Source organism: Carassius carassius, chromosome 6 (genome assembly GCF_963082965.1).
Source record: "Carassius carassius chromosome 6, fCarCar2.1, whole genome shotgun sequence".
In the NCBI taxonomy this organism is placed as follows: domain Eukaryota; kingdom Metazoa; phylum Chordata; class Actinopteri; order Cypriniformes; family Cyprinidae; genus Carassius; species Carassius carassius.
This window is the reverse complement of record NC_081760.1, coordinates 4,389,393-4,409,829: the sequence shown is the minus strand read 5'-3', so window position 1 is coordinate 4,409,829 and position 20,437 is coordinate 4,389,393. Positions and strand designations below refer to the sequence as shown.

The 20,437-nt window shown below is 36.1% G+C and overlaps 1 protein-coding gene across 2 annotated transcripts in view; it reads left to right on the top strand.

Moving 5' to 3' along the window:
- The window catches only part of mtus1b (microtubule associated tumor suppressor 1b), a 46,729-nt gene extending 26,521 nt beyond the window's left edge, over positions 1–20,208 (top strand). For both annotated transcript variants that reach the window (XM_059552000.1, XM_059551999.1), the window contains 9 exons: positions 8,389–8,615; positions 14,896–14,962; positions 17,057–17,271; positions 17,604–17,709; positions 17,831–17,904; positions 18,037–18,132; positions 18,751–18,867; positions 19,333–19,430; positions 19,567–20,208. In XM_059552000.1, the coding sequence (XP_059407983.1) occupies positions 8,389–8,615; positions 14,896–14,962; positions 17,057–17,271; positions 17,604–17,709; positions 17,831–17,904; positions 18,037–18,132; positions 18,751–18,867; positions 19,333–19,430; positions 19,567–19,774 (1,208 nt within the window). In that variant the 3' untranslated portion in view covers positions 19,775–20,208. The remainder of the gene's footprint in view (positions 1–8,388; positions 8,616–14,895; positions 14,963–17,056; positions 17,272–17,603; positions 17,710–17,830; positions 17,905–18,036; positions 18,133–18,750; positions 18,868–19,332; positions 19,431–19,566) is intronic.
- Positions 20,209–20,437: the final 229 nt, after the last annotated feature.

Below are 20,437 nucleotides of genomic sequence, written 5' to 3'. Positions count from 1 at the left end.
CGTGGTAAAATGATGTGTGAAAGGGACCAAGTTCTTACTGACGTGGTCTGGGACTTCATTAAAATAAAGTTAATCAAATAAAGTTTATCGTTTGGTTTCTGTGTAGACCTGTCAGGGTTTGGGTAGAGGGATGAGGCGAGGACTCAATGATGCAGAGAGAAGGGTTCTTTAATAGTTTTAATAATAAAATAAACCAACAAAAACTACCCCGTAGGGGAAAACAGACTAAACTTGACTGGCAAGGCAAGGCAAGGCAAGACACGATGTACACAGACAAATGTTTGACGACGAACTAGCAACCAGACTGCAAACACAAGGACAATAAATGGGGAGCTAATGAGGAGGATAACGAGGGAACACATGTGGGGAAACTTACATCAATAATCAGGTAACAAGATGGGTGGGGTCAAGACAATTGATGAGAGCACATGGCACAAAACAAAAAAACACAAGCACATGGCCAGCAAACCAATCACTAGCCATGTGCTTAAATAGACACAAACACGCAGCTAATGAGCAAGCTCATAAACCGCGTGTTCACACGAGACTGCACGCAGCCAGTAAAAACTAAGCCGCGCACTCACATGAAAACAATGACATGAGGAGAGTATCAGGGCTCTGTCACAAAACCATGAATAACACTAGACTGGAGTGACAGAACCCTGACACTAGCCCCCCTCAAAAGGGACGCCACCTGGCGTCCCTAACGAGGAACACCCAAAAACAAAACAGGAACATGACAGCACAGGCATGGCAACACAAGCACGGTACAAAACAGAACACAAGACATGGAAATCAAAAACAGACAAAATAGGGGAGGGAGGGAGGGAAGGGAGCCCAGTCATCTAGCAGGAAAACCCAACCAGCTGTTAAAAGGGACCAGGGAGGGGCGGGATGGTTGAGCCAGTGAGGCTCCGGCCTAACAGGAACCCCAGCAGACCACCAGGGCGGAGCCGGAGGGATGAGCCAGTGAGGATCTGGCCTAACAGGAACCCCGGCAGATAGGAAGGGCAAACCCGGCAAGGCACTCATCAAGGGCAGAGCCGGCATCAGGGCAGGGGGCTTGGGCGGCGCCGGCAGGGCGAGGCGCTTGGGCGGCGCCGGCAGGGCAAGGGGCTTGGGCATGACTGGATTGGCCTCCAGGCCAGCAGTGGGCTCCTGAATGGCCACCGGGCCATGAGGGATGGAGGAAGCCTTTCTCCTCCTCCTCCTCCGTCTCCGAGACTGGGGCAGTGCAATGTCGTCGGCCACTACTGGGGGCGCTGCAGCCTCATCCGGCACCTCTGGGGGCGCTGCAGCCTCATCCGGCACCTCTGGGGGCGCTGCAGCCTCATCCGGCACCTCTGGCATTGGCGGGGCAGAGCCATTCCTCTTCTTTCCCCTCTTCCGCCTACGAGAGTGAGGTGCTGCGGTCTCTCCGGCCACCTCTAGGGGTTCTGCAATGTCACAAGTCACCTCTGGGGGTACTGCAGCTCCTTTATCCACCATAGGGGGAACGGCAGCTTTGAAGGGCACCACAGGCAGTACTGCAGCCTCCTTAGCTGGGGAACGTGCCACGAACTCCACAAATTCCCCAAACGACAGGTGGTCCAGCCCCCTCATTCTCCACCAGCTGAGAGGCTCATCAAGGGCATCATTGAAGAGGTCCTTGAGGGCCGCATCATTAAACTCCAATCCCTCTGCAGTACCACTGAACTCCAGGGCAAAATCCCTCACACCAGTCCCTTGTTGATGGAGAGAGATCAAGGTCTTAAACTGGAGCATGCGCTGGTAGTGGGGGCTGGAGAGAGTGGAGGCTGGTGGACGGTGCAAACCCTTCTTCCGCTGAGTCCTCATACTGGCTAGTTCGTACTGTCAGGGTTTGGGTGATGCAGAGAGAAGGGTTCTTTAATAGTTGTAATAATAAAATAAACCAACAAAAACTACCCCGTAGGGGAAAACAGACTAAACTTGACTGGCAAGGCAAGGCAAGGCAAGACACGACACGACACGATTTACACAGACAAATGTTTGACGACGAACTAGCAACCAGACTGCAAACACAAGGACAATAAATGGGGAGCTAATGAGGAGGATAACGAGGGAACACATGTGGGGAAACTTACATCAATAATCAGGTAACAAGATGGGTGGGGTCAAGACAATTGATGAGAGCACATGGCACATAGGAACTAAGACAAAAGCCATGTGCTCACACAAAACAAAAAAACACAAGCACATGGCCAGCAAACCAATCACTAGCCATGTGCTTAAATAGACACAAACACGCAGCTAATGAGCAAGCTCATAAACCGCATTTTCACACGAGACGGCACGCAGCCAGTAAAAACTAAGCCGCGCACTCACATGAAAACAATGACATGAGGAGAGTATCAGGGCTCTGTCACAAAACCATGAATAACACTAGACTGGAGTGACAGAACCCTGACAAGACCTGCGTTTGCCTCTATAGTTATTTACACTACACGTGTGAATTGGTGGGCGGGGCTAAACAGGCAGTGATGTAGAAGCAGGCGTTGATCATCTTCTGCGGAGGCGGGGTTTAGCCACACTAGTACGTCATAAAGTGGCACACAGATTGGCTGTTTTTAGACTAACAAGAAATTTTTGAGTTCTGAAACTTACAGGATGTTTTTATAGCACAATGACCTCTTATATCTCAAAAAATCAGCGGAAGTTTGATTTCTCAGTTCATGACCCCTTTAATGCTAACAAAAATAGTACATGATAATGTTGCCATTAGATAAAATTAATTATTTAATATACCTCAGTCAACCAACAAAGTTAATTCACAATGTTAATTTGAGCAGTTACCCATTTATTTTTGTTGGACATGGTTGACAGAATATGTAGCATTCAATAGATCGAGGTATCATGCAAATGTCATGGTATAACTGTCGTTATAACGCCGTTAACATTACTGGACGTTAAATGCTGTGCGTTACTGTGCATTGATTTAATAAACTATGTAATCCGAACGCCCCCCTGGCTCACACAGCGAGTGAGGAGGTGGGTTAATAAAGAGATAAGCGATTATGATTGGCTAAGGCAGAGTCATGTGCCTCATGGTAGCCAATCAGAGCCAGTGTTTTTACGCCAGCGGCGCCAAACGTACACACACGCACGCCTGCAACAGCTAAACAGAGATTCACAGCAGCAGCAGAGATTGCGAGTCAGGAGCAATCCGATGAAAAGTTGGCATTTTCAAGGTGAAGATATAAGCACTACTTCAAATTCATTGTGGTCAAAGGCAAGAACGTGCATGTAATGTGTACATGTAATGTGTGACACACGCATCTACAAAGCTAGTGGCCAAAATCACTTTTCTTACAAAGATAATACTTGAAGTGCAGAATAAAACTCTTGCCGTCTGTTGACGTGCAATAAATATTGAAAGTTATGTACGAACACCTCTGTCTGTTCTACTCATTTTAACTGACTTGTGAAAACTGCTAAAAAAAAAAAAAAAAAAAAAGTTCTTTGACATATAGCAATTTATTTTTTTTTTTTAACAGTAACGCAAATAGTTACTTTCCCTGGTAACAAGTTACTTTTATTATAGAGTAATTCAGTTACTAACTCAGTAACTTAGTAGTGAGTAACTATAACTAATTACTTTTTTAAAGTAACGTTCCCAACAGTGCATATATCTAAGTAACACTGTGTCATGGTACTTCCACAGTACATTTTGTTTAAAAAATCTGACTTTGAATTAAACTGAATTAACTAAACAGCAGTTTGCTTATGTTTGAAATATTTACACTACCGTTCAAAGTTATTATTATTATTATTTTTTTTTTTAAAGAAATGCTTTTCTTTTTATCAAAGAATCCTGTAAAAAAGCATCACAATTTCCACAAATAGATTAAGCAGAACAACTCTAATTGTCAGCACTAATTTCACAACATTACTCAAATAATGTTTTGATGAAATAAATGCAGCATTGGTGGGCGTCTTCTTTCTTTTACAAACATTCAGTCTTATGGACCTCAGACCTTAGAACAGTAGTGTATGTATCATTAGAGAGTTTCCTCTTCCTAGATGTAACCATGTCGCATTGGTCACGTTTGGTCTCCTTTTGAATGTGTGGCATGGCTTCTAAGTGAGATAATTCTGAACGATGAAACATTTATTCAGGCTTTCCTTCAGAATGGGTGCATAATTTCCTCATCTGCCTTCCAGTAATTATGTGGGGTTTTTTTTCTTTGTGGAGGCTTGTGGATTGGTTGTATGAGTGTGTCTGTGTGTATGTGATGTTTTATCTTGCAGTAATGCAAAGATGATTGCTTAGAGAAACAACAGCATCAAAGGAACACCACTCTGTCTGTTAGCATAACCATGAACATATCCGGCCTGGGTGTGGACACGCTTGACAGAGCTTGTGTTTGGACGCCTGTGTATGTGTGTGGTAGCTAGTTACAGTCTGTCTCCAGTGGAGTGTTTGGGGGACAGCAATCACAGCGTGTCTCCTGTCACAGTAGACCACCATAAACACCTTTTATTATGAGGCCTAGACTGCATACTGATTACATGCCACACATGGACTTATCCTGTTCAGTGTTCACACACACACACACACACACACACACACACACACAAGCAAATACTCTAATACTCTGACTGAATGTGAAAGGGGCTCATATGTATGAGTGGTATATATATATATATATATATATATATATATATATATATATATATATTTCACACATTTCAATATACTTTTAAGAAACATCCATGAAATCCTAATAGTAGCTAATCAGATAATAAAATGCAGCCAATACATGAGTTTTAGATTTAACTATAATAGCTTTACCTTTTTACATTATACCCTTTTGTATTAGGTTTCATTATTACTATTATTTTTTATATATATGATATAACCATGTTTTTGTTTGGTACCATAATATAACTATCCCATATAGCAAAAAATAAATAAATAAATACAAATAAATAAATAAATAAATTCTCTGGCCAAAATATATTTGAATCATTTTCTAAATATGTGCTGCAAACAAGCATTGTTACAGTTTTAAAGGTTTAGTTTAAACTTTAAAAAATGTATATGGGGCAAATAAATAAATAGCTGAGATAATGGTATTTTTATTAGATAGTTATATATGTATTTTGTCAATTTAAAAATATAAGACATAGGCAAAAATATAATATGTAATAATTGCTGAAATGTAACATTTACAAAACCTAAAAATGATTTAAAATACATTTTATTTGAGACTTATTAAAATTTTAGAACAATATATAGTAAAATATATGCTTTTTCATGGATTTTTTTTACATTTATAAATTAAAAAATGATATAAAGTGACTTTATATAATTTAAGCAATTTTTTTTAAATAATCTATTTAGATTTTTGTATATATGTAACTTTGTTAATTTCAGAATATACAACAAATGGGGAAAATATAATGAAAAATTACTAAAATGTATACATAGAGATTTCATTTTATTTTTCGGTGAAAAAATATGCTAAACAATAAAGTGTAGGTTTAGTTTAAATAACAAAATGTAATACATGGGAAAATAAAACATTTGAAATAAACCTACATTTTTAAAATGTTTTTCAGACATGGATTTTTGTTAACTTAAAAGGTACACGAAATTTTCAAAAATAAAATATTTATATACTCAAAATGATTTATATATATATATATATATATATATATATATATATATATATGTATATGCCGTTTCAATTGTACATTTTTGGACATGTTCCATGGTAATTTCAAGGTATTCTAGTGTACCATATAAATACCATGCCATATAAATGTGGTATTTGTCAAAATTTTCATCCAGTACCTCAGTACTACCACTGTACAGTTTTATAAGGGTATTTAAGGACAAAATCCCTGTGCCACAATGATATCCATAGTAGCGAAGTATCTGAGGTCAGCAGTGATATGATCAGAGCTGAGCAGATGACAGTTCTGTCCGGTGACAGATGTGGTCATGTGACCACAGGCAAGGGCACTGTTTAACACTGAGATACAGTTTTTTAAATACATTACATTTCACCTCAAAGCACATATTATCTCACATCACTTTGAAAAAGACGGGTGAAAAAAGACAGCAGCAATCTTTCTATTTCAAGCCTGTTTTTAAATTATTTTAATTTTTTAAATTTCTCATTTTTATTTAATCCACATGAGTGTACTTATTCTTTGATGAAGATAGCAGAAGAGATTAAAGGCTAATATAAGTACAGGTGCTTGATGCTATATTGCCACTTCACCTCGAAACAGACTCCTTTCATTAAGAGTAATACATGATTTCTAGATGATTTGTTTCGTGTAACTTCATTTCCAAAAAAGCTATAAGAAACTGTGACTGTGAAAGCAGAATCTGAGGGTCAACTCCAATCTAAATAATATGTGCCAGCAGGGGGCATCAGAGAGACTAGCTGATTCATGAAAGGTGCTTTAAAGGCATAGCCCACCCAAAAATGTGAATTCTCTGATCATTTCTCACAAATCGTACATATGTATTCAGTTATATTCAGTATTCTGAAGCCACACTGATCATGAAACATGGATTTTTGAATCGTGAATCATTTGATTTGGTGGTCAAGAATTGATTAAAAATGCTAAAAATCTGATCAATTGTAATTCTGTAAAATATCATTCAATATTTTAAAATATATAAACACTACTATTATTGGGAATCTGATTAAATCAAATAAATCTGAATGTACTAAATTTTTTCCTGAATCAAACTGAAAATTTACACTCAGAAAAAAACAAGACAAAAGCTATCACTTGGGTGGTTCCCTTTCAAAGATACTCATATGTATCTTTTAGAGACTTATATGTAAACTTTAGGTATAAAAAGGTGTACCCAGTGACAACTTTTGTTCCCTGTTTTTTTCTGAGAGTTTATGAATCGTGAATCAAATGCATCTTCTGTCTACCTTAAAATCCACACCACTTTAGGGAAGTCGTGGCCTAATGGTTAGAGAGTCGGACTCCCAATCGAAAGGCTGAATGTCACTTTCACTTTTTTTTTTTTAGTGATGAAGCAATTTTCATTTTTTGGGTGAACTGTTCCTTTAAGGCCAGCTGTCAAAGCAGTCCACTAGGAAATGGGAGTTATCTGCAGCAATAGCTAATATTCAGATTGTACTCTTCAACTTTTCCTGCTTTTGTGTCTGTTGTGTTTACTTGGCAGATTTGTGTGTGGGATATGTTAAGGTTGCTAAGTAATGCAGATTGCATTCAAACAAAGACTAAATTACCATCTAAATTGTCAGAATGTGTATGACATTGTTAAATGTCATACACATTCTTAGAAGTTTGAGAGAAGTCAACTGAATACCAAAAATATCCAGCCTTTATTTCTCATGTTTATGCTTTAAATATCTAATTAAGACATAAGAGAGATTATATATGTGGAATTTACATGTGATTTTTCTAATTCTTGTATAATTATTATACATTTTATATCTAATCATTTTATGTCATATATTTGGAGACTACATGGTATATTTGAATATAAATGATAAATATAAATATAATTTATTTGGCTATTTAAGTAAACTGAAAAATTTAAAAGGTGATTAATAATTGTGTAACCATATACATATATAATCATATACATATATACACCTCTGTGTCTTTTGTATAATTGATAGTATATAATGTTTTTTATATTGTATAATGTTTTATAACTTTGCAAAAAATTTCTTGGGGGTGAAGTATGAAATACTTTTTATCTAATACCTTCTTAATAGTGGGGAATCCATTGTATGGTTTTCCATGTCACTAATATACATTTTTTGTAACCAGCAGTCCCAGCAAACAGGATAAAAAATACATATTTCTCAACATTTCAGATGTATTATTGCTCAGTAGGCAGTTTGAGAATCATTATATTTTCTTACTGTTTTAGTAAGGTGAAAATGTTTGGTAAAGATGATATATTGATTTTTATGTATTTTTTCTCTGTATGAGAAATCTGTTAGTCAATATTATTCACAGATTATAGGATGGGAAACCTTACTTTGACTTCAGTTAGCCAGTAGAAGATGAGACCAAAACACACACACACACACACACACACACACAGAATCTCTCTCTCGCTCTCTCTTTCTAATGCACCCTTAATGTGCTCTCTGGACCTTAGTGCATTATCATCAAGATTCAATCCAGTTTGCACTAGGACTTATTACAAGAAAAGGCGCATGTTGTTTGTGTGACTGAATTTCTTACTTAAAGCTTTTGTTGCAGTGCTTTCCTATAAGTCATGTTTATTTATTTCTTACGATGAATGAATGCAGTTTTATGCTTACTGGTTGAACTGAGGAGAATATGTGATTCTGGACTGTGAAAACATGCTGAACATAATGACCACACTGAACACGCGCTCTTTTACAGTGGACAAGAGCTCCAAGGGGCCCACAGCTGCAGGGGCAACAGCTGGACGGACACAGCAGCACAGCCCGGCTAGTCAAGGAGGAGTGACGGAGGAAGAGGACGAGAGAGGTCTTCATCTTCAAAATGAGAAGAAGAGCCAATGCATCCTGCACCTCCGTAAACTCATCGCTGACGGCAATCGCCGCCTGGAGGCTCTCGCCCTGGTTGTGCAGCACATCTTCAGTGAGGTTGGAGAGTTTTACTGTTTTATATTTTTGATTTATTTCTGTGTACATATTTCTTTGTGCAGGTTTTCTCCCCATTCATGTTCTGCTTTACTTTCTTGTAGTGGTGTGGTTATATTGATATTGACAGCACATTATTGATCTTTTAGCAAACGTGGTCTCTAACAGAGAGCTACCCAAAGTGGTGTTTTATATGAGAGTGTGTGAGATAAAGCGTGATTTATAATCATTAAAGAATGTTATTTAGTAGGATTGATTTTCTTTCTCATTCTACAATTAAAAAATCTAGAATTCTATTGTGGCTCTATGAAATGTAATTCCAGATGTCTGCGCTTAAATTGTGATGTGTTATGTTGAGATTTGGATAGTCATAATTGAAAATAAAGATATTTTATTTCATCATCAGTAAAGATACCTAAAATGCATTTTTGGGTAACATCTGAAATGAACCTCGTTTTACAGATATCAGAAGCATAAATGCGCTTTCCATTGAACTTAGATTTACATTTTTTTGGATAGCTACATTTTGGCTAGATTAAATTTCAGTATGTGTAATGAATCAAATTAAAAGTATGGGTTTGGTAACTCACTTCTACAGTCTCTAAAAACACAGTAAAAACAGTAATATTGTGAAATATGATTGCGACTTAAAATAGCTGTTTTCACTTATGTTTATATAGAATATATTTAAAAATGTCATTTATTCCTGTGATGGTAAGATGAATTTTCAGCATCATTAATCTAGTCTTCAGTGATACACGATGCCTTCTGAAATCATTCTAATATGCTAATTTTGTCCTAAAAAAAAAAAATCTTATTAATCTCTGCTTAATATTTTTGTGAAGGCTGTGATGTGTGATACTTATTTTTCAGAATTCTTTGATTAATCGAAAGTTAACAAAAACAGCATTTATTTGAAATCTTGTTGACATTTTTAATGTCTTTACGGTCACACTTGATCAATTTAATGCATCGTTGCTGAATAAAAGTATAATTTCCTTTAGAATAAAATAAATCTCACTGACCTCAAACTTTTCCATTGTAGTGTAACATGATTACATGACTTAGATGATGATGTTTGACTGTTCAAATTATCTTCAATCAAGATATCTTTGATCGGTTTTCCTATTAGTCCAATTATATTTGCAGATATCAAATTATTATTTCATCCTTTCAAAATGTAATGGAGTCAGATGCAATTATTAACATCTGAAATGTAATTTTGGATAATCAAGCATACTACAAGGACTTGTCATAGTGTATGTGTCTGCCTGTTTTGTCTACAAAGCTGTGAAGTAGGAAACACTTTATATGGTGGTACCATGAACCAGCATTTCCAGGTGTGTTGGAACTAAGAGGGCTCCAGGGAAACATCCGCTCACATTCACTGTAGATGTCATGCATGATATGTGGTGGTCAATAAGCCAAGCTTGACCTGAGCTGTGCATGTGATCGCCATCAGACCCACATGCTACTGGACCCGTTTAGTTCATGTTGCACTTGTGCATTGATCTTCCTCCGTTAATTTGCTTCTTACCTCCAGCCATTGTTCTAGAAATTAAATGTGACTTCAGCTCAGCTTCGAGTTAGGCTTAAATACATGCAATTGTATAATTTCATCTTTGATCATTCTGAAACGTCTGTGGTAAACTTAAAAGAGAATTGTGTACTCTGTGTTTGATTGGGGTGTTTAGTAACACCCTACCATTTTGCATTTTGGTTTCTCTGACAGAGTAAGTATGAGCGTAACCCCGCCCTCATTGGACCTAAGGCAGTTTTAGAGGTGGAGAAACGCTTTACATTTTGTTGAAAGATTCTGACAACAAACTTTTTTTTTTCTGAAATAATGTGCACCCATAAATCATGCACAACCCCAGGAACGTGTATTAGCAAAGTGAAAAGGGTGAATTTTGATTTTATGCTGACTTTAAGCATACTCTATTCTGCCTGAACCCAGCTGTAGGTAAACACTATTAGCTAGCTTTGAAGTTAGGAACTTATATAGGCTTATGTGTGCTAATGTTAATGGGTTACTCAATGTGCACCCCACACCCACTATAGTAATCTTGACCCCAGGCATACAATTATACTCAGAAACCAACAATTTATTTTTCTTTCTTTCTTTCTTTCTTTCTTTCTTTCTTTCTTTCTTTCTTTCTTTCTTTCTTTCTTTCTTTCTTTCTTTCTTTCTTTCTTTCTTTCTCTAATACTTTAAGTGAACACTTTTTCCATTTTAGTAATCTCATTCCATGCATTCCTCAGTGTCCTATATATAATACAAAATGTGTTATCTTATCTCCATATCTCTAAGTAATAGAAACCTTTCCCACCATCTTATCCAAACAGCTTAAAAAAAACACCTGGGGTACTTAACAAATTTTGCACTTCTACTCCAGAAACCAAATACAGTCACATACAGTACTTTTTTTAGGACACACAAAACTTTCACTTACTTCCCACTCATGAAAAAAGAGACTTTACTTTGGGGAAAGTTGACAGTTTTAGCTCTTGTGTCACCCAGTGTGATTGATAATGAGCACAGAAGAGGTGGGATGTTGATGTGAGGAATGCGCCAGCTGCTCCTGAGCCTCAGGGGGTGGGATTTGGAGAAGGGGTGTGGTTTATTTCCCCATCTCACAGCTGTTTGGCTGATGACAGTAGACCAGTGTTTCACTGTACCCATCTACCACTTTGAACTTTGCCATATTTCATAGAATATAGTTACATGTCATATTTGAGGCTGTTTTAATTAAATATCACCATTTAAGTGTCCACAAAAAAGTTATATTTCAAGTAAAACTAGTTTTGGAAAATCATAGCTGAAAACATCAAATGGATTCAAGGCCCATGGAAATTGGTTATTCACATTTGTTTGAACTGCTATCAAAACTATTGCATTTGCATTTGAGTAAAATCTAACTGTTAAGCAAATACATCATTACTTTTTAACTGAATCATATATATATATATATATATTTTTTTCATTTACTCATTTGTCCCGATCCTTCATGTATTTTCCTTCCCCCTTTATAGTGAACAGCATTGCAGACCTGTGGTTTTCTGCCATGCAATGGTTTGCATGTTGACCATACTATTAAATAAACACCAATACACCAAGCACAATCTAATTTATAGAACAGTCATGTCATGTAACTCTGATTTCACCTTTTGGACTTTCTTCTTTCCATGTACCCTGGCAAAATGTGATTCATCTAATACTTCGGTCTCAGTATATCATGAAAGTACGAATCAAATTGTTTGACCATGAAAACCAATATAAATATATTTTTTCCACCTACTCACTCCTTCAGCATTCATCTTTCCATTTTCTCTTATCTGAGTTTCCACTCCCTCTCTCTAAGGAGGAATATGGGGGCAGGTCTTGTGGAGGGAATTGTGTATAGCATGCCTGGAGACTGATGCTGACAGACCAGTTTCTAGAGTAGAGAAGGAGAAAAGTAGTTGAAGATTGGGTTGTGTGACTGGTAGGGGAGAGGGGCTTTGAGGAGAAGATGGGCTCCTCCGGGAGCAAACCTGGCTTGAAGAAGCTTCCTGGCTCCAAGAAGAATCAAAAGGTGCAGTTTAGTTCCTCTTCTTTTTGAATTTTCATTTTGTAACTACTGTTACTGGCAGATTTACTAGTAGCTTCTCTGTTTCTCAGTAGCTCCTTTTTCAATGTCTAATCATTGTTGGATTGTTAACTTCCTGTTCCTCAACCAAACCATTGTTAAGCTTGTTAAGTGATTCATTATGGTTTGTGATGAAAGTCGTGTTTGATTATGTGTTGTACATACAGTATGTAATTAGGACTGGAGTAATGCATTTTGTTAGTTATTTCTCATGGTTCAAACTCCAGTTTGGGCATTCAAAACTAGTGCACAATCATGTGTTTACTTTTTCCCCTGAAGTTTTGAGTTTGTAGGTGTTCTTTTTGTATTTTGTTCATGCAAAGTGTGTTTTTGTAGAGTTCAGTGGTGTAAACTCCTGTCCTCTTATTGCAGGTCATGAAACTGAGTGTATGTGAATACAATAATCATAACAGGGAGCATGATTCCTGTATGGACATGAGATTTGTGGGTCAGCCTGTTATGTTAAGTTTGTCTATCACATGTTCAGCACTCTCTGACAGTCTTTATCATAGAATATTGTAATCTCTCCCAGGCCGTGTGATCTTGTAGAGGTTACTGTAACATGCCACTTAATCAGAGACACACACATGCGTCTTTCCTGGAACTTTTACATCAGCGTCACACTGACCCTTGATCAAGCCTGCTGATAAGAAACTGATTGAGATGGTTCTTATCCAACAACAACAATCGATTCTGCCAATACTGACAGTGTCTAGCTGAGAGTCACACGTAATACATCATTGCAAACGCTTTGGAACTCTAGGGTGTTTTATTCATAGCTACACTCAGATGTAATGTGCTGGCTCTTTAAAGTATGTTGAATAGGTTGAATTAAAGCACATCTGGAACTTTTTGAAGGTTTTGGGGAAATTCTAATGAATGTCCTGCATTTCAGTTGTTCTCAAGCTGCTCCCCCAGCAGTGATTATTTTACCATCTTATGTAATCATATACTATTTTAGTATTTATCATTATTTTAAGATGGCTTTTATTTTGATTTAAATTTTACTTTAATTTTGAGTACATTTATTGTGTTTTTACCCTCTTTTTTTATAGGTTCTTTTAATATATACAGTACAGACCAAAGGTTTGGACACACCTTCTCATTCAAAGAGTTTTCTTTATTTTCATGACTATGAAAATTGTAGATTCACACTGAAGGCATCAAAACTATGAATGAACACATGTGGAATTATATATGGAATTATATACATTACAAAAAAGTGTGAAACAACTGAAAATATGTCATATTCTAGGTTCTTCAAAGTAGCCACCTTTTGCTTTGATTACTGCTTTGCACAATCTTGGCATTCTCTTGATGAGCTTCAAGAGGTAGTCACCTGAAATGGTCTTCCAACAGTCTTGAAGGAGTTCCCCGAGAGATGCTTAGCACTTGTTGGCCCTTTTGCCTTCTGTCTGCGGTCCAGCTTACCCCTAAACCATCTCGATTGGGTTCAGGTCCGGTGACTGTGGAGGCCAGGTCATCTGGCGTATAGCACCCCATCACTTTCTATATATATATATGTATATGTATATGTTTATTTATACAGTACAGACCAAAAGTTTGGAAACATTACTATTTTTAATGTTTTTGAAAGAAGTTTCTTCTGCTCATCAAGCCTGCATTTATTTGATCAAAAATCTAAAAAATGTAATATTGTGATATATTATTACAATTTAAAATAATTGTTTTTAAATTTATTATACTTTAAATTATCATTTATTTCTGTGATGCAAAGCTGAATTTTTAGGATCATTATCACTTGATCCTTTAGAAATTATTCTAATAAGATGATTCATTATCAAAGTTGGAAACAGTTCTGCTGCTTAATATTTTTTCAGAACATGTGATACTTTTTAGGATACTTTGATGAAAAAAAAAAAAAAAGGAAGCTATGTTTTTAAAATATAAATATGTTTTTAATAACAATATACACTACTGGTCAGTAATTTGGGGTCAGTAATTTTTTTTTCTTTCTTTTTTTTTTTAAATAAAATCAATACTTTTATTCAGCAAGTATGTGTTAAAAAGTCATAGTAAAGAAAATATATTATTAGAATTTTTTTTTGTATTTTGAATAAATGCAGTTCTTTTTAACCTTTTGATCATCAAATATATTAGACAGCAGAACTGTTTCCAACACTCATAATAAATCAGAATATTAGAATGATTTCTAAATGATCATGTGATATATATATATATACACACATTTTTTTCTTTATTTTTGTAATTTTAGTGCTTCAACTTTAGTGTTTCAAAAGATCTGTCCTAAGTTGTTCATCTATTTTATTTTATCTATTTCAGAAAAAGTTAAAATCAAGCTTTTGTTTAGTTTTAGTTAAAAACACTGGTTTGTATTCCTTAATTTTTGTTTTCCAGATAAATATTTTTTTGCCACCTGAAAACATTTTAAGAACCATTGCATTGTGAAAAGCTATACTTCTAAAAAGATTTAAAATGGAACATTACTTTTTGTATAAAGCATTTCTATTATACAAAAAGTTTGCATTGTAATTTTAATCTTATACTATATCTTGTTTTATCTAAAATCTTTGTTAGACATTTTATTGCCAGTAATCCTTTAGTTTACTTTACTTTTTTTTTTTATCATGTTGACTGATTTTTGGTTTTGTTTCTTCTGTCATTTGAAATAGCGTGAGGCGGCAATCAAACAGAGGGAAGAATTTTGCATCCAAATCAACAAACTGCAAGAGCAATTGGGTAAGCATACACAGTGGCTTGGTTATTATGTACCTTCTCATGGCTCACAGACCGTGAGCTTTCATCTTGGTTACATAGCTGTCATTTAACAGGTGCTTTTATTCAGAATGACTTGAAAACACTAATTGTAGGGAAAGCCTCTGTGAGAAACCTTGGGATAACAGTCTTGCTCAAGGGCACAATTCTGATGAAATAGGTCTATGTGAATGTCTAGTTTCAGGGTCACACCTCCTTAGAACCACAGAATGAGTTTTAGCATTTTTTTTTCTCATAGATAATTTTAGGCTGCAAAAATTAGCTGTATTTAGGTACCAGAATATCACCTTAGCTACAAATTTTTAATGCACTAATACATGGTACATCATCCTGATATTGTACCAAAAAGCGATACTCAAATTCTATTTAAAAAATGCTCTAGTGATCTATGTATATTTTATTATAATATATATTTAGTAATTCTTTTTGTCTATGTTATTAACACCATTTAGCATGTGTTTTAAGCTATACTGCCTTGCGTGATTTGCCGGTGTCTCTTTGTGATGATGTTATTCCCTACATTCCAGAGTGAGGTTGTTTCGTGTTTAATCCTGTTGAGTGCTCTGTTCTGATGAGCATCATATTGATGAAACTGTACAGTTCATCGTTTGGGAAACCGATGATATCAACCACCCGGCAATCACACTCTACCTGTTTTATTATTGCCTGTAGACAGTTGACAGCCTTTCATTGTGTTTGGAGTTGGAACAAAATATGACTTGTCCTCGATGCGTTTGTACCTTGAACACAAATACACACACATTCTTGGCAAGCCCGGACACACACATTTCTAATGGTGTAGAATGAAAAAGATGTGCAGCTTGTTATGTTTAATTAGTTTGGCCTCACTGTCATGGTCTTTGGGACAAGTGTGAAGGATGTGTGTGGCATATGAGGAATGTTTCACTCACACTGGCTTCTGGATGCAAGTCAGAAGGTGCAGCTGGCCAAATGACAGTCTGCCTCTAAAGTTCACTGCCCTTTACCTCACAGAACACAACGAAATAGTTGTCCTGAGGTATCAAAAACATAATTATGCTGCTAACACATTTCAGAAGAATCCTATCTGTACTCTGCAGAATTTAAATGTACTGTTGGTTCTGTTCTTCTGAATAGAATTCTTCCTCCAGTATGTTCTAGATTCAGATTTTACGGAATTAAATAGCTCATTAAATAAATTCCATTCTAGATAATATTGATCCTTTAGAATCGAATGTAAATTTGGTTTTAAACAGTATTATTTATATGATATTATAGAATTTATGAATTTATCAATATTGAATATAGTTTTTGTTTATATTTTAAGTTTTCATTTTAGTTTAAGTTTTAGGTTTTTGTTATGTTTTATTTTTGAGTATTTTTATATTTCTTTTTAACTTTAATTTATTTTTAGTCATTTCAATACTTAACTTAACATTTTTTATTTCAGTTATTTGTCAAGGCCGCATTTCTATTTATTTATTTTTCCTAGAATTGTCTCTAGATTGTTTTTTTTTTTCAGCTTTATTTTAGTTAACTGTTTCAGTTATTTCAGTTTAGTTTGAAAATGAACTGTTGTTTAAATGTACGTTCTGGGTTATGTTCTAATTTTGTTTTTAGTGAATTGAACCACTGGTTCATTCTAGATTGTGTTAGATTCTACTGGCTCTTTAGAGAAGTACATTGTAGGTTCTTTTCTGGACTTTACTGACTCTTTAGAAAATTGACAAAGTGGGGCATTCTATATTGTATTGTATAAACCAACATGACATTCTGGATTATTATTTTTTTTTTCATTTACTATACAATAATTCTATCAAGATCAGATTCAAGTTTGTGTCCAGATCAGACTCTTTTAAGACCCAGACCAAAACCTGTCCAAAAAGTATTGCACTGAACTGAAAGATAGAAGGCACAATTTATTCCAGCAATAGCATGTTAGATATAGAGTATTTGGTGCCAAGATGTAGATCCAGACCAAGTACCAAGACAAAGCCAAGTGTATGTCGTCTTGAGAGTTCCACAATGTCAAGAGTCATCTTCTTCCTAACGTGCTCCTCTCATTCGCTTAATTCCCAGGTAACTCTGTCTCGTGTTGTGAGCAGTTGGAGAAAGAGAAGGAAGAGGTGCGTGCATCTTTGGAGGCATTGTTTCAGAAACTACAGGAGCAGCATCAGAAAGAACTACAGCAGCTGGAGGAAAGACTGAAGGACTTCTACTCCGCAGAATGGGACAAGACCCACGTGGCCTATCAAAGGGAGGCGGATAAATGCAGGGCCTTCATGCAGCAGCAGGTAGGATCTCACCTGGACTTGCCTCTGCTTACATCACACAGAAATCACAACGTGTAATGTAATCATGTTAAACTATGCAAATCACACAGCTCTAATCACACAATATTATGTCTGGTTTATTGTGTGGGCATTTTTATGAATGTGTGCACCGTTTTTTATTTATTTTTATGTTTGTCTTTTTAAGTTAATCGTGAATGAATCTGAATAAATGGCATCAGTTACTGAAAACATATTTTTACATAATGCTCTGCAGTACCAACCAGTTCAACTGCAAAAAAGCATGTTTAGTGTTTCTGTTCTTATATGATGATGAGTATGGTTTCCACTAACAGGTGGAGGATGTGAGGAACAAACAAGAAGCACTGAGGAACCAACAGGAAGTGGCACACACTCAGCAGATATCAACACTGAAACGGGAACATGAGACGTCTCTTGCAGGTCATTTCACTGCAGTCATCAAAAGACCTTTTGTTTATCCTTTCATTTAATATACTATATTTTGAATTTGATCTAATCTTTATGTCAGATGAGGAAGATCAATTTTTTTTTTCTTTTCCAGAGCTCAGGAAGATTCATGAATTGGACATACAAGACCTTGATAAAACACTCAAAGAGTCTGAAGCCATGCTCAATGTATGCATCACCGTCTAACTTAAATATGAATTAACCCACTTTTTAGCTTGTATCGCATTCAGTTATTTACTTCATTTGTAAACTGAAAACGTTTAGTAATTGTTTATTTAATCACTGTTCTCTCCCCTACAGGAAAAAATTCAGACTTTGACAGCAGAAAACGAGGCTTTGAAAGAAAGAATCAGAGAAGAGGAGGAACGGAGAAGAGCTCTGGCAGACAAAAGCCTGGTAAAATTTGCAAGACTTTTGCAATGTTATGTATTATTCTCAGTATAAACACAGGGCTGGTTAACAGTTAGTGTTATTGAATTTAAATCCTTTTTTCACTTATTTTATCTACGTACCTTGTATGACAGGCCCAAAACTACTGTTAATATATTATTATTAATAATCATATTTTGACTTGGCTTTTATTTTCAGATTTTTTATTTTTTTATTTTTAATTTAAGTAATTTTTTTTCTACTTGGCTTAAGTTCATTTTATTTTTAATAATTTTAAATATTTCAGTTTATTTTATTTCACATAGTTTACAAGGCATTTCTATTTTTTGTGTTTAAGTTTTTCATCTATTATTTATATTTTATTGTAATTCAGCTGAACAAAAATGACTTTTAATGTTAGTTCAAAATAACAACACTGACACCAGGAACTGCTTTCTAATACAGTCCATCAGAAATGTTTACATTGGTGTAGTTCTTCTTCAAAGTGGGACGTCTGATTAACCATCTTGACCATGTAAAGCTAGTTACATGCTAAGCCTGTGACCCACAGAGATGCTCTGTAGACGTCTTTGTAGTCCCAGATGGCGGGAAACTCAAACTGAGCACCTGTTTCTCTGTGTGCAGAAGGACGCTCACACGCTGTATTTGGAACAGGAGCTAGAGAGTCTCAGAGCCGTGCTGGAAATAAAGACCAACCAGATACACCAGCAAGACAAGAAACTTATGCAGATGGACAAACTGGTGAGAATATGCACAGATATAATACATAAATATGGCTTAGATGCCCCAGTAGCCTCTTCATGCCATCGTGAGCCCATGACATTCTAGTTAGATTTGCCTGTGTCACTGTGTCTATAATTAGCCTTTGCCTTCATGACAAGTAGCTTCATTTTATTCCTATTGCATAATGTGAAACACAAAAGAATTAACGTCATTTATTTCCAAAATCACATTGGACCCAACTGGCTTTCATTGTACGCACAAAAAATGCTGAGAAATTAAAAATAATTCAGACATTTTTCATTTTTGTGTGAACTATCCCTTTAGGGCTAGTACTGTAGTCCTGTTGTAACTTGACACACTTAAACTCTCCAACATAGAGAAATCTAGAATGACAAAAAATATATATTTTCAACTTAACTTTGGGTTAACCACAGGTATGAGGTGGTTTTGATAAATAAATAAAGTTTTTATCATTGCTCACAGGTTGACGAAAATTTGAAACTAGAAGAGTGTTTAAAGAAAGTCCAGCAGGAGAACGAGGACTACAAGGCTAGGATGGACAAACATGCTGCACTTTCAAAGTAAGTCGAGTTTAATTTGTCATCTGCTCCTTTGAGTTTTTCTGGGATCCAGCACAGCAGTTTGTTTCTAATATGAGCTTATTAAATGATCAAAGCAGAAGATTTCAATCTTGTTTTTTCCCCTGTTTGACTGTAGGCAGCTCTCCACAGAGCAGGCCATGCTTCAGCAGACCCTACAGAAAGAGTCAAAGGTCAACAAACGGTTATCTATGGAGAACGAGGAGTTGCTGTGGAAACTACACAACGGGGACCTTTGCAGCCCTCGACGTCTCTCCCCCTCGCCCCCCTTCCACTCGCCCCAAAACTCTGCCTCCTTCTCCACAACTCCAGTATCACCCAGATAACCTCTGAGCTCTGACCACACTCACTCAGAGGCACCTATGGGCCTTTTGACCATTTCTATTCCTATAATAGGACTTGTACAGTTTGTAAAGACTTGTAAAGTTTATAAATGATCCCTCTACAGTTAAAGACAATGATGCACAGTTGCACTTCTTGATCAAGGAATTGCCTTGTTTAGTTACCTGCTTATTTGTTATTTAATGTCTGTCTCTCCCTCACTTTTTTTTCCCCCTTTAATCTCGAACATACACCACATTTTCTCTGAGGAGGGAACATACCTCAGGGATTGTACAAAGAGTATCTCTTCCTTGGACTGCCATTTTCTGTTACTTTTATCCTTTTTTTAATTAAAATGGTCTGTGCATAGTAAGTAAAAGATGTAAAGCTGTCCTTTTGTTTGTATGCTTACGATAACAATATATGATATTTGCAAAAAGGATGGAAAACAGAAGTCCTCTTTTCACTTAGATTGACTGTTTAGAGCATTTATACAGAAAAGAAAAAAGTCATTTCAGGAAAGAAGCTAAATCTCAACCACACTGTGTAAATGGAGTTCATATACAGTAGATCCAGATCTCTGCTCCTAATATTGTGGAATGTATTAACTTCTCTCCAGGACGCTTTAGGTGTGAGTGTGTCCTCATCCGCAGTGCCCTTCTTTGCTT